General features: G+C 42.5%; 1 protein-coding gene across 3 annotated transcripts in view; it reads left to right on the forward strand.

Moving 5' to 3' along the window:
- Insr (insulin receptor) overlaps positions 1-14,886 on the forward strand; it is a 141,804-nt gene that overhangs the window by 77,340 nt on the left and 49,578 nt on the right. For all 3 annotated transcript variants that reach the window (XM_057763844.1, XM_057763845.1, XM_057763846.1), the window contains exons 3-5: positions 1,443-1,764; positions 11,582-11,730; positions 13,422-13,566. In XM_057763844.1, the coding sequence (XP_057619827.1) occupies positions 1,443-1,764; positions 11,582-11,730; positions 13,422-13,566 (616 nt within the window). The remainder of the gene's footprint in view (positions 1-1,442; positions 1,765-11,581; positions 11,731-13,421; positions 13,567-14,886) is intronic.

Raw genomic sequence — 14,886 nt, forward strand, 5'->3', positions numbered from 1 at the left:
TGGCTGGAGAGATGGCTCCTGAGTTCAGAATCCAGAACCCAGGCAGAGCTGGGTTGGAAGGTGAGGACTGATACCCCAGATTGTCGTCTGACCTCCACACTTGTTCCTGTGTCCCCTGACATATATATAAGAAGAGGCAGTCAGGCGTTGGTGGTGCATGCCTTTAATCCCAGCACTTGGGAGACAGGCAGGCAGATCTCTGTGAGTTCGAGGCCAGCCTGGTGTACAAAAACTAGCTATAGAGAAACCCTGTCTCAAAAAATCAAAAAAAAAAAAAAAGCAATTAGGAAGTGTTGAACAATGAGATAATGGGAGAAAAGGCTGATGGAAGGAACTGGGGTAGAGGTCAGGATCCTATTTTTAAGTTGCAACAGAGCCTGAAGTGGTTACAGGTCCTGTAACCCTGTGATAGGCTGAGGCAGGAGGATGGCAAGCAGAAGGCTAACCTAGGCTACAGAGTTCCAGGAGAGCCTGGGTAATTTAATGAGAACTTGTCTCCAAATGAAATACATACAAAGGCAGAGGATGTGTCTTAGTGGTAGAGCCCCTGCCTAGAATCCCCCAGTGAAGGATTGGGGGCATGGGTCAGTTGTAGAGAGCCTACCTAGAATCCACCAATGAAGGACTGGGGTGTAGCTCAGTGCTAGAAACCAGGCCTGATAGTTGCAAGTTGTGAGCTCTATCCCCAACAATGCAATATATAAATAAATAGGTAAGTAATTAAGTCAGTAAATGAAATTATGCAAACCTACAGTTAAAACAAATCACATGTAAAACAAATGATGGAAACCACCACTTTTTCGCTATTGTATGGCATTTTCAGAAAGTATTTTCTTTTTACTTAAGTGTGTGCATATGTAACATGAGCAGTTGCCTCTTGAGCCCAGAAGAGGGCGTCAGATACCCTGGAGCTCGAGTTACAGTGAACCACCCACTTGTTGTAGGTGCTGGGAATTGAACTCAAGTCCTTTGCAAGATCAACAAGTGCTGGCAACTGTTGAGCTATCTCTCTTGTCCTTGGCATAATGTTAAAAAAAAGTATGTGTGCCCTTGAAGTTATTGTCTACTACTGTATCTATCATAGACATAGACTGTATGGTTATAGGAAGCTTTATTTAACGGTGTGTTACATTGTGTCTCTTGTCAAGGACTTGGTTCCTTGATTTCCTCTCAGTAGCCTGAAGTTGGTGGTAATTAGTAATAGTAACTGGCAAATGCTGTGTATTAGGCCTCTTGCCTTCCCCTTGCTCAGGTGATTGTTTAACTTTTGCCAAGTACAGAGTTGCTTTGGGGGCTACTGCCATTTTTCACAGACCAGTCAGGCACGTGCCAAATGCTGTTTAAGTGTGGCTGTTATTGTTATTATTTTGTTTGGCAGTTTTTGCAGACAGTACTTGGACAAAGTCCTTGACCAGCTGTTTTATTTTTCTTCTTGTCTCTAGTTTGTCCGACCATCTGTAAGTCACATGGCTGCACAGCTGAAGGCCTGTGCTGCCACAAGGAGTGCCTAGGCAACTGTTCGGAACCCGATGACCCCACCAAATGTGTGGCCTGTCGCAACTTCTACCTGGATGGTCGCTGTGTGGAGACCTGCCCACCCCCTTACTACCACTTCCAGGATTGGCGCTGTGTGAACTTCAGCTTCTGCCAAGACCTTCACTACAAATGCAGAAACTCTAGGAAGCCCGGCTGTCACCAATACGTCATTCACAACAACAAGTGCATCCCGGAGTGCCCTTCTGGCTATACAATGAATTCCAGCAAGTGAGTCCTGTGCGTGGGTCCAGGGAAGTAGCTGGATGGAAGCTGGTGATGTAGTTAAAGCTGTTAAAAGAGGACTCTTTGGCTAAGATGCATCCTCAGCACCGAATTTATCAGGCCTGGAGGTACACACCGGTGATCCTAGCATTTGGGAGGTAGAGGCAGGAGGAGCAGATGTTCAGGGTCATCCTTGGCTATATAGTGAGTTCAAGGCCAGCATGAGCTATTTAGAACCCTGTCTCGAAAGAAAGAAACATATACCACCTTCAAGAAAACCACAGAACGCTGTTAACTGCTGTTTAGAACTGATGATGAAGCCTTATCAGTTCCAACTGTGCTAAACCAGAGTGCGTTGGCTAAGAATGCGGTTACCACCACTTACATCTTTTAAATTCTGTATGTGTGTGTGTATGTGTTCATGTGTGTGTACATGTGTATGTGCAGATGGATATGTGCAAGCATGCATACATGTGTACAAGAGTGCACACATGTAGGAACCTGGGTGTGCAGGAGGGCATGTGAACATGTATGTGTTTGTGTTCATGTGTGTTGGCATTGTGTGCAGGTGGGCATGTGTATGTATATGTGTGTATGTGTTCATGTGTGTGGACAGGTATATTGCAGATGGGTACATGTGTGTATACATGTGTGCATGCTTGTATGTGTGTGTGGATCAGTGGTTGACGTTGGATGTTTTCTTCAGTTACTGTCTTTCTTAGTTTTTAAATATTTTACTTTTATTCATGTATATGTGCATATGTGTAGTGTCTCTATGCGCATGGAGGTGTCTGAGGAGGCCGGTAGAGGGCATCAGTTATCTTTGAGCTGAAGTTACAGGTGACTACAGCCCTCTGAGTGGGTGTTGGGAATTGAACTCAGGACCTCAAGAGCAGCAAGTTCTCTGGACCACCGAGCCATGTCTCCAGCTTCCACTTTGATTTTAATTTAATCCAACTCTAGCTCTCCTTTTAAGAAAAGGTCTCTCACTGGCTCTAGAGCTTGGAATACTCCTGTGTCTGCTTCTCCAGTGCTGGCATTATAGGCGTGACTTCCGTCTTGGCTCTTCTGGGTGCTGGGAAAGCAAACCTACATCCTCATGCTTGCAGAGCAAGTATTTGCCAACTAAGGGATCTACCAGCTCTCAGTAGTGTTGTTTTTTTTTTTGTTGTTGTTTGTTTGTTTTATTTTCTTTAATACTGTGTCCTGGGGTTTGGTCATGGGCTTGATCAGAAGGAAATACTCCTCTTCATGAGCACCCTATTTCTGAGTGCCATGCTTACAGTTGAAGATGGGATTCTTTCATTTCACCTGCACCCTCCTTCCTGGCTCAGCGAATAACTGTTATACCAGGAAGGTAGCTATGTTGTCCATATCCTACCCCACTTGACCCCAACACAACCTGGGAACACTCTGCCTTATGCCTACACTGTTCCCAGAGCTTGACTGTCCTTCCAAGATCAGCACCATCAAGCCATTTCCTACCACTTGGGTGAGAAACAGGACTTCTCTCCTTGGTGATGAGTCATGCTTCCTATATACACCCAGATGCTTTGTTCAGGGCTTCAGCTTTGTGGATGAGATATTTTAGTGTCTGGGACTTTCACCAAGTTGTTTTAAATCTCTTTTGTGTTTTTGGTGTTTGGGTTTAAAAGAAGGGAGGTGGGATGGGGGATGTCCAGCAAAGAACAGAAAACCAAATCAGAAACAGACGCACATTGCAAGGCCTTGAGCTGACCTGCTGACGTCAAAATTCTTCCTCTCAGACTTGGGCGCTGGCCAAGTGAGCGAGCAAAAGAGTGTTTTGATTTTGGTGGGAAATTTTATTTCCCTGGGTGGAAAGGGTAAGAAGGAAAACAATTTTTATTTTAGCTCCTGTGAATTTTTTTTAGTGTTTATGAAACCTAAAAGTACAATATGTTTTGTTTTGCTCATTTTTTATTAAATAAGTTGAAAAAGAAACCCAAAGAAATGAAACAACAAGCATTGTTGGCCCAAATAGACCTCTATAAATCAGTCTCTGTGTCGAATGGGACTTTATTTTTTATTGTATTTTTTTCATTTTGAGGGTGGGAGGAGGTTCAACAGGAAGATTGGAGAAAGAAACATTGTTCTGTTTATCCATTTCAGTTTTTCAAGAATGATTTAGGGACTGATGGTTTCTGTCAAGACTTTTGTTTAAAAGACATTGACTTTAGGGCTGGAGAGATGACCCACCAGATAAAGCAGGATTTGGATTCCAAGGACCCATGTAACTACCTGGCTGTGTGATGACCCACCTGTAATCCCAGCCTTGGAAAGTAGGGACAGGGATCCCCACAGCAAGTTGGCCATCTACTGAATTAAGTGAGGGATCCTAACTCAGTATGTAAGATGGAGGGCTGGTGAGGTGGTTAAACAGGTAAGGGTGCTTGCAACCAAGCCTGACACCCTAGGTTTGAACCCTTAGTTCCCACAGAAGAAGAAAACTGACTCCATCCATCCATCCATCCATCCATCCATCCATCCATCCATCCATCCATCCATCCATCTCTCTGTATATACATACACACACATATATGATAGCTTACAATTGAGGAAGACATCTAGGATCAGCTGTGGGCTTTCACACATAGGTACATACATGCATACATAGCACGCATACATATACATTCAAAAGAAGAAAAAGACACTGAATTTAAATAAAAAGCATTTTTTTAATGCTCACCATAACCAAGATGGTGACCCTCTGCACATTGTTCTGTTGTAGGTTTCTATGTTTGTTACCAATTCCGGCAGGAGAAAGCTTCTTGATGTTGATTGACTGAGACACTGATCTAAGAGTATGGCAAAATGTCCTCAGGAGTTATTTTATTGCTAACTTCTCTTCCTTCCTTCCTTCCTTCCTTCCTTCCTTCCTTCCTTCCTTCCTTCCTTCCTTCCTTCCTTCCTTCCTTCCTTCCTTCCTTCCTTTCTGTCCGTCTTTCTGTCCGCTGTCTGTCTCCCTCCTTTCCTCCCTCCTTCCTTCCCTCCCTCTCTCTTTTCTTTTCTTTTCTTTTCTTTTCTTTTCTTTTCTTTTCTTTTCTTTTCTTTTCTTTTCTTTTCTTTTCTTTCTTTTTTGAGACAAGGTTTCTTTGTTCATCTCTGGCTATCCTGAAACTCACTTTGTAGTCCAGGCTGACTCGAACTCACAGAGATCTGCCTGCCTCTACCTCCCAAGTGCTGGGATTAAAGGTGTGCGCCACCACTGTCTGGCTCAATAGTGTTTGGTTTTCCCCTAGGTCCATGGCCTAGCTATTCTCAGGTTCTTGGACCCCTAAACAGTATCAGGCATGGGTTTCATCTCATGGAATGGGCCTTAAATCTAACCAGATAGCAGTTGGTTACAATTTTATGCCACCATTGCACCTGGTATCATGCAGGCAGGTCATCATAGATGGAAGGGTTTGTTTTGGTTGGTGGCATGCAGAGGACCTTCCAATACCGTGCAACATTAGTTAGCAAGATAAAGAAAGGCTCTTTAAGCATAAGCTCGACTTCTCATGATCAATGAGACATGTTGCTGTTGTCTTCAGTAATAGGGCCTTAACCATCAGTTTGTGGCGAGCCACCAGTAGCCTTATTGGCAATAGCCTGAGTTGTGTGGGGATTTCTTGGGGGTCTCCTTTCTATGTCTAACTACTTGATTGGGTGTAATGGATTCTTGGTCCTAAGGTTTTACTTGGTAGCTAGAAATGTCTGGTTGAGGCATTCTCTCCCCATTAGATTTCTTTTACGTATGTATATATTTTAAGAAGCTTCTACTGTAGTTGGTTTCCATATGGCTCCCTCAGTGTTTCTTAGTGTTAGCTGTTCCTCTCTATATTCCCTCCCTTACTTCCTTCTTCTTCCCTCTCCCTGAATCCTCCTGTTCCAGTCTCTCTCCATCCCCGATTCCCTCCCTCCATTCATAATTATGTATTCCATCTCCCCTTCCTTGAGATATCCTTCCCTAGTCCCTAGTTACTTCTCTACATCTAACCTTTGTGGTTATAGTAGCTTGCCTATCCAAGGCCTAACAGTTAACATCTTTTTCTATGTGAATGCATACCATATTTGTCTTTCTGGGTCTGCGTTATCTCACTCAGGATGATTCTTTTTCCTAGTTCCACCCATTTATCTGATAATTTTATGATTTTATTTATTTAATATATATTGGGTATTGGCTCTCTGTCAGATGTGTGGTTGGTAAAATTCTTTTCCCATTCTGTAGGCTGCTGCTTTGTCCGAATGACAGTGACATTTGCCTTATAGAAGCTTTTCAATTTCATGAGGTCTCATTTATTAATTGTTAATCATAGTGCCTGTGCTATCAGTGTTCTGTTCAGAAAGTATATTCCTGTGCCAATGAGTTCAGGGCTGTTCCCACTTTCTCTTCTATCAGATTCATGTATCTGGCCATGTATTGAGGTTGTTGATCTATTTGGATTTGAGTTTTGTTCAGGGTGATAAGTATGAGCCTGTCTAATATTCTTCTCCATGCAGCTTCCGGTTTGACTAGTACCATTTGTTGAAGATGTTGTCTTTTCCCCCAGTATATATGTGTGGCTTCTTTGTCAAAAATCAGGTGTCCATATGTTTGCTGGATTTATGTCTGGGTCTTCAGTTCAGTTCCATTGATGACCATGTTTGTTTTTATGCTCATACCATGGTGTTTTTATTACTGTAGATCTGTAGTACAACTTGTAGTCCTGCAGTTCTTTTATTATTCAGGATTGTTCAAATAATCTGTTTTTGTGTGTGTATGTTTCCATATGAATCTGAAAATTGTTCTTTCAACTTCTGTGAAGAATTGTGTTGGGATCTTGATGGGGATTGCGTTCAATCTGTAGATTGCGTTTGGTAGGATGGCTATTTTTTTACTCTGTTAATTTTGCTGATCCATGAGCATGGGAGATCTTTCCATTTTGTAATATCATCTTCAATTTTTTTCCTCAGTGCCTTAAAGTTTTTATTATACATGTTTTCCACTTGCTTGGTTAGAGCTACCACAATATATTTTATTTATTTATTTTTAGTTATTGTGAAAAGTATTGCTTCTCTGATTTCTTTTTCAGTCTGTTTGTCATTTGTATATAGGAAGGCTAAGTGTTTGACAGCTATAGGAGTTCCCTGGTAGAATTCTTAGGTCACATAAGTATACTATCATTTCATCTGTAAATAAAAGTACTTTGATTCTTCCTTTGGAATCTATATCCCCTTGGATCTTCTTTAGTTGTCTTATTGCTCTAGCTAAGATTTTAAATACTATATGGTATGTAGAGAGTGGACAGCCGTGTCTTTTTCCTGGTTTCCTTCCATTTAAGTTGACGTTGACTGGCGGCTTGTTATTATTTTGAGGTATGTACTTGTTATTATTTTGAGGTATGTACTTGTTATTATTTTGAGGTATGTACTTGTTATTATTTTGAGGTATGTACCTTGTATCCCTACTTTTATCATGAAGGGGTTTGGATTTTGTCAAAGGCCTTTTCTGCATCTAATGAGATGATCATGTGGTTTTTTTCCTTTCAGTTTGTTTGCATGGTGGATTACATTAATTGATTTAAGAATGTTGAACTCTATGAATCTGTGGGATGAATCCTACTTCACTGGGTGGATGATCTTTTTTTTGTTGTTGTTGTTATTAGATTCAGTTTACAAGTATTTTATTGAGAATATTTGCATCTATATTCATAAGGAAAGTTGGTCTGTAGTTCTCTTTCTTTGTTGGGTCTTTATGTGGTTTAAGTATCAGAATAATTGGGCTTATAAAAAGAACTGGGCAACGTTCCTTCTGTTTCTTTGAAAGTCTGGTAGAATTCTGTGTTAAAGTCAGCTGGCCCTGGGCTTTTTTTTTTTTTATTATTTTCTAATTCAGAGTACAGATTTTTAAAGTATATACTTATGATTCTTTGGATTTTCTTGGTGTCTGTAGTTATGTGCATCTTTTTGTCTCTAAGTCTGTTAATTTAGATCTTACTATGCCTTTTTTTGTGTGTGAATTTTTCTAAAGGTTGTAATCTTATTGATTTTCTCAGAGAACCAACTCTTTGTTTCATTGATTCTTTCTAATTTTTGGTTTTATTTTTTCTCTGTTTTATTCATTTTAGCCCTGAGTTGATTATTTCTTGCTGTTTGCTCCTTTGGGTTGTGATTTTTTTCTCTTTATTCTAGTTCTTTCAGGTATACTGTTAAGTTTGAGATCTCTTCATTTTTTATGTTGTAATTTCATTTTTTTTTAAATGAAACTTAGAGCTATGAACTTGTCTCTTAGGACTGCCTTTATTGTGTTATGTAAGTTTGTGTATGATATGTTTTCACTTTTACTTAATTCTATAGTCTTCAGTTCCAAATTTCTGTCTTGACTCATTTTTCATTCAGTTTCCATGACTTTGTGGCTTTTTGTTGTATCTGTTGTTGATATTAATCCATGGTAGTCTGATAGGATACAGGTGTTATTTTCGGTTTGTTGTGCTTGTTGGTCTTTCTTTGTGTCTGAGTATGTTGTCAATTTTGGAGAAAGTTCCACAAGTTCGTGGGAAGAAGGTGTATTCTTTTGTGTTTTGGCAGAATGTTTAGTAAATATCTGTTAGGTCTGTTTGGTTTATGACATGAGTTAGCTCCAGCATTTGTCTTTCACTTTTGTCTGGACGACCTGTTTGTGAGAGAGGGTACTGAAGTGTCCCACTGTCAGTGTGTGAGGGTCCATGTGTGATTTAAGCTGTAGTAGTGTTTCTTTAAGAACTTCGGTGCCCTTGTGTTTGGTTCATAGATATTAAGAATTGCAATGTCCTTTTGATGGATTTTCTGTGATGAGTATGTAGTGTTGCCGCCTGTCTCTTCTAATTAATTTTGGTTTGAAGTCTGTTTTGTCTGATATTAAAATAGCTACACTGGCTTCTTTGGTCCATTTGCTTAGAATCTTTTTCCATCCTTTTATTCTGAGGCGATGTCTGTCCTTGATGTTGAGTTGTGTTTCTTGGATACAGCTGAAGAATGGATCCTGTTTTCATATCCATTCTGTTAGTGTTTGTCTTTTTATTGGATAATTGAGGTCATCTACATTGAGAATTATGAATGAGCAGTGTTTCTTGATCCCTACTGTTTTGTTGTTATAATGTGTCTTCCCTATTTGATTTGCTGGTCTGGTATTATTTATTCCTTGTGTTTTCTTGGTTGTTGTTAGTCTATTTAGGTTGACATATTCTTTCTAGTGCTTGAAGAGCTGGATTTATAGATAATACTGCTTAACTTTAGTTTGATCGTGGAATGTTCTTCTTTTTCCATCCCTGGTGATTGATAGTTTTCCTGTGTATAGTATTCTGTGGTCTTTTAGAATCTGTAGAACATCTGTCTAGGCCCTTCTGGGCTTCAGAATCTTCATTGAAATCTCAGGTCTTATTCTAATACAGCAATGTTTCTCAACCTATGGGTCATGGCCTTTGGGAGGTGGTGTCATGTATCAGATATCCTGCATGTTAGATATTTATATTATGATTCATAACAGTAGTAAAATTACAGTTAAGAAGTAGCAATGAAATAATTTTATGGTTGTGGGTCACCACAAGATGAGGAAGTGTATTAAAGGGTCACAACGTTAGGAAAGTTGAGAACCACTAGTTCTAATAGGTCTGCTTTTATATGTTATTCGCTACCTTCTCATGCAGCTGGTTGTGATGAGTCTTTCTGTCCCACCAGATAGCTTCCAGATAATGTGAGACTCCTTATTAATTATGAAGGCTCAGCCTGTAGCTTAGGCTTGTTTTTAAGAAGCTCTTATAACTTAAACTAACCCATTTATACTAATATACATTCTATCTTCCCAGAGTCCTCTATGTCTCTGGAAGTCTCGCCTATCCCGTCCTGCCTAGCTATTGGCCATTCAGCTCTTTATTAAATCAATCAGAAGGCACCTTGGCAAAGCCCCTTCTTTACAGTGTAAACAAATATTCTGCAGCTGGTAGTCATTCTGTGCTGGTATCTACAGCTCTGGGTGGTGTTTTGGGTGATTCTAGGTGCTCATATCTGGTCTTGCTTCTGTTGGGTGACTGTTCTGTTTCTTGGTTTCTGTTGCTCTCTCTGGATCTTAGGACAATGTGGTGGCTGTGGATGGCCTTGTTGGAAGTGCTTCTGCAGGCCAGTGGGTGGCAGAAAGTGGTGGAGGTGGGCTGGGAGAAAAGCAGAGGGACTTCAGGAAAGAGCTTAGGGATCCTGTGTTCTCAGGGATTTAGAGGTGTGGGAACAGGGGTCTGGGGAGACAGGAATGAAAGGCCCAGCGGGGCCCTGGGCCTGAATCAAGAGTTGGAGTGTTCATTGAAGGGAGTTGAATTGTAAAATCCTGGTAGGCAGTTTTTTTTTTTTTTTTTTTTTTTTTTTAGGGCTGGGGGTGATTATGGAGAGGAGATCATAAAGGAGGAAGGAGGAGAGGAAGGACAGTGTGATTCTCCTGCCTGAGTCCGTACTGTGTGTGGCCACTGGGGGTCTCCGGTAGAGAATATTTCTAGGTATTGAGGTTGACAGAGAGGAATGGGGATGGACTAGAAGTAGGGGTTAAAAGGGTCCACAGCCTAAAGGAAAGCTGAGTCCGCACCAAGGTCTGGTTAAGTCCTCAGGCACTGGAGTTAGGGAGTAAGGACAGGCCCCGGCAGTCAGCTGCAGGGCTGAGAGCAGACTACAGAAGTTGTAATGGAGGACAGGAATGAGAGTGGAGATTGCCTGCCTGAGTCTCAGCTAGTATGAAACACGATTCTGGAGTTTTAAAGAACAGAGTTCTGGAAACTCCATAGATTTCTTGAAACACTCCATCAGCTATGGCCACACCAAGGTGTCTGGCAGGATGAAGGGCTGCTTCTTTCTGAAACAAGGAGAACCAGATATTTGGGGTGTGTGTTTAGTTTGCGTTAACAAACACTAGGCAGTGATTTTTTTTTTTTTTTTTTTTTTTGGTTTTTCGAGACAGGGTTTCTCTGTAGCTTTGAAGCCTGTCCTGGAACTCCCTTTGTAGACCAGGCTGGCCTCGAACTTACAGAGATCCGCCTGCCTCTGCCTCCCTAGTGCTGGGATTAAAAGCGTGCGCCATCACCGCCCGGCAGTGATTTTTTTTTTTTTTTAAAGGGGCTAATTGGCTATTCTAAGTATGTGGGAGGCATTTGACGGCTTCTAACATCTGGAAATGTTTTTAGTTGTGGCACCGTGGAGATGGGATGTTGTTGGTACTGAGGATAGCTTGGGGATCTTGCTCTGTATCCTATACTGCCCATGGGTGCCTGATTACCACTGTGCAGATAAGTTATTCTGAGTTCTGTATCAGTGAGTTTTCTGTTGCTGTGATAAAATGCTCTGACTAAAAGCTACTTAAGGGAAGAGATGTTGGTTTCAACTTACACTGCCTGCTCATAGTCTATGCCTGAGGGAAGTCAGGCAGAAACCTGAAACAGAAACCACAGAGCAGTGATGCTTGCTGGCTCAGTTTCTGGCTCATATACAGATAGTGTTGTTATACAGCCCAGTCTCACGGGCCTAGGAAGTAGTGTCACTCACAGTGGACTGGGCTCTCCCACATCAATCAACAATCAAGATAACTCCCCATGGTCATGGGCCAATCTGATCTAGGCAATCCTCAACTGAGATTCCCTCAAGATGACTCTAGGCTGCATTTTGTTGACAGCTGAAGCTAACTAGGACAAGTGCTGAGTGAGCTCAGCCCTTCCACTTTAGAGTAATTGCCGCCAGGTCCCCGTGAAGCATGCTGTATTCCACACAGTGGGTGAAGGAACCCTATGCACCCGATTGATCTGTTTCTCTTTCTCTGCTCCATTCTCAGCTTGATGTGCACCCCATGTCTGGGACCCTGTCCTAAGGTCTGCCAAATCCTTGATGGCGAGAAGACCATTGACTCTGTAACATCTGCCCAGGAGCTCCGAGGCTGCACCGTGATCAATGGCAGCCTGATCATCAACATTCGAGGGGGCAGTGAGTACTCCCAGGAAGGTCCCCCACTTACTGTACACTGTGATCAGGGAAGTACAGAGCCCAGGGTATTCCAGACTTTCCCCTCTCAACTTTCATGGCCTTATTCACTTGGGTCCTGTGGTCTCAGCTTCTCAGGAGGCTGAGGCAGGAGGATTGTTTGAATCTAGAAAGTTCAGACCAGCCTGGGTAACATAATCCTATCTAAAGAAACAAAACAACATAACAAGCAAACAAAGTGAAACATCCCTCAGTGGCCCTCTAAGTAGGAGACTCATAGCAGGAGTTGCCTTAAAATCTGAAACAAAAAAGTTCCTGGCTCTATGTTTTCTAGGAATTCTTATTTTCCAATCTGCATCAGGAATCTATTCTTTTTATTTTTTGTGTTTGTATGTTTTCTTTCCATGTATGTACTGTGTGTGTGGTGTCCTCAAAAGCCAGAAGTGGGCACTGCAGTTACAGATGGTTGTGAACTGCCGTGTGGGTGCTGGGTACTGAACCCAGGTTCTCTGCAGGAGCAGAAGATTCTCTTAAGTACTGCTGGGCCATCTGTACAGCCCTAGGAATCTGTATTCTTACCAATCTGCACTGAATCTGCTGGCTCACATTTGTTATCCCAGCACTTAGGAGGTGGAGGTAGTAGTTCAAGCTCCTCTTGGCTACAGTGTGAGTCTGAAGCCAGCCTAGGCTACATGAGACCCCATGTCAAAGAAATAAGTAAAGAAAAAGCCTCCAGGCTAGAAGAACTTTAGTATGGATAGGGCTGTAGGTCAGTAAGTAGCATTCATGGGTTCAGTTCTCAGTACTATGCCGCTAGGGCATACTAGCATACTGGTGAAATCGAAGCACTGGGGGAGTGAGGCCACAAAAATCAGAAGTTCAAGGGTATCGTTGGTTACATAGTAAATTTGAGGCCAATTTGGACTTTATGAGCCTTCGTTTCAAAAATAAATAAATAAAATAAGGCTGGAGAGATGGCTCAGAGGTTCAGAGCACCCCCTGTTCTTCCAAAGGTCCTGAGTTCAATTCCCAGCAACCACATGGTAGCTCACAACCATCTGTAATGAAGTCTGGTGCCCTCTTCTGGCCTGTAGGCATACACGCAGACAGAATATTGTGTACATAATAAATAAATATTAAAAAAATAAAATAAAAGCAAGTGTGTTGTATTGTAGGTTTGCTTCAAACTCACTACGTAGTCATAGGTGACTTTCAACTCCTAATCCTCCTTTTGTCCCATCCTGAGTGCTGAGATAACAGGATAGCATGAACACACACACACATGCGCACACACAGTAGGAGGGCTGGTACACACATACAGAAACAGACAGACACACAGACACTTATACACACACACCAGGAGGGCAGGAACACACATATACATGCGCCAGGAGGGCAGGAATACACACACACACACACACACACACAAACAAACAGGAGGGCAGGAACACGTACATAGACACACACACATACACACACAAACAGGAGGGCAGGAACACATACATAGACACACACACACACACCAGAAGGGTAGGAATACACACATGCATATGTACACACACACCAGGAGGGCAGGAGCACACACAGACACTCAGACACACAGACATAGATACACACACACACACACACACACACACACACACACTGGATAAGAATTCCTGCAGACACTCATGGGTGTTTCCTCTTTTCTGTAGACAATCTGGCAGCTGAGCTGGAGGCTAACCTTGGCCTCATCGAAGAAATCTCAGGGTTCCTAAAGATCCGGCGCTCCTATGCTCTAGTATCGCTTTCTTTCTTCCGGAAGCTACATCTGATTCGAGGAGAGACCTTGGAAATCGGGTATGTGAACCTGGCTGTGTTTGTGGCTGCCAACCAGGAAACTCATGGATGAGACAGCAGAGGGATGGGGAGGTGGCTCACTGGGTGGACTGCTTGCTTTGCAACGCTAAGACCTGAGTTTGATCATAGGCTTAACAAAAGGAACCTACTAGTGTTGGAAAGAAAAGACAGGTGGATCCTTGGCACTCCCTGGCCAGCCAGTCCTCACCTGCCTATCAGATTAGAGGCCAGTGAGAAACCCTGACTTGGAAAACCAGGGTGGATGAGGTATGAGGGATGGCAGCAAGGTTTTCCTCTGTCTTCCCCACTCATGAACATACACACACAATTGGCACCCTTTAGGATTTTTTGTTTTTTAAAAACCCAACTGAAGCAAAATGAAGCATCTGTTAGGTGACGGTTTCTGTAGCACTCCTGAATGTCCATCCAGCTAGGAAACACCAAAGTCTACTTTCCAGTCTTGCTGGGAAGCCAGAGGCTGGGATTTGCTAATGGCGTGTGCATCTGTCGCAGCTACACTGAGAATGAAGTGTGACAAATACCTGGTTACAGCCATGTTTGGAAACTTCTTGGTTCTGTCAATATAGAACTCCTACTCTCACCGCAAAGGGATAAGAGATAGTTTATTCTGGAGCCAATCGTGAGTAGCGTGGCCCAGGAACACCGATAAAGGTAATCCCAAATTGCATATTCCAATGTGGTAACAGTCTTATGAAGTTTTATACTAATAGAACACATAAAGTCCCAAACCAAGGTCCTTTTAAAAGATGTTGGTAGACACATCAAAGAGGTGCTTAACAGCAAACCAGAGAAGTCTCTGCTATAGGCCTCAGGTGTTCTCCGATGACATCCGTAGTGTTTTGGTTCATGGAAGCTGATGCTCTGCTATGCTAGTACATTCCTAAGGATATCACATGCTAGTACATGCTAGCCACAGGGTATTTGATCAGACACAGAGGTGGGCAAGGAGTGACTGAGAGGGGAGTTCAAGACAGACCAGGATAAACTGTAATTAGACTTTGGACCTGCAACACTCCAGTCTTTCCACAGTTATTGAAATTTTAACCGGTTAATCACTGTTGTAGAAGGCTCAACATAAGTGTCGTGTTCATGGTGTCGCTGTTCCCCAACCCCAAGAACTGTCGTTCACCAACCTCTTAACAGAGACCACCCCTGCTCTTTGTTGAGATCCTCATCTTTCCTGGCCCCTGGAATTCCATTTCCTTAAGGCATTCTCCACCCACCCCTAGGTACCCTTTCTCATTTCCCTCCCAGTCTCCATATCTTTTCCGAGTTGGCAGTGTGGGCTCTCGGCTGTGG

The sequence above is a fragment of the Chionomys nivalis genome, chromosome 3 (genome assembly GCF_950005125.1).
Source record: "Chionomys nivalis chromosome 3, mChiNiv1.1, whole genome shotgun sequence".
NCBI classification, from domain to species: Eukaryota; Metazoa; Chordata; class Mammalia; order Rodentia; family Cricetidae; genus Chionomys; species Chionomys nivalis.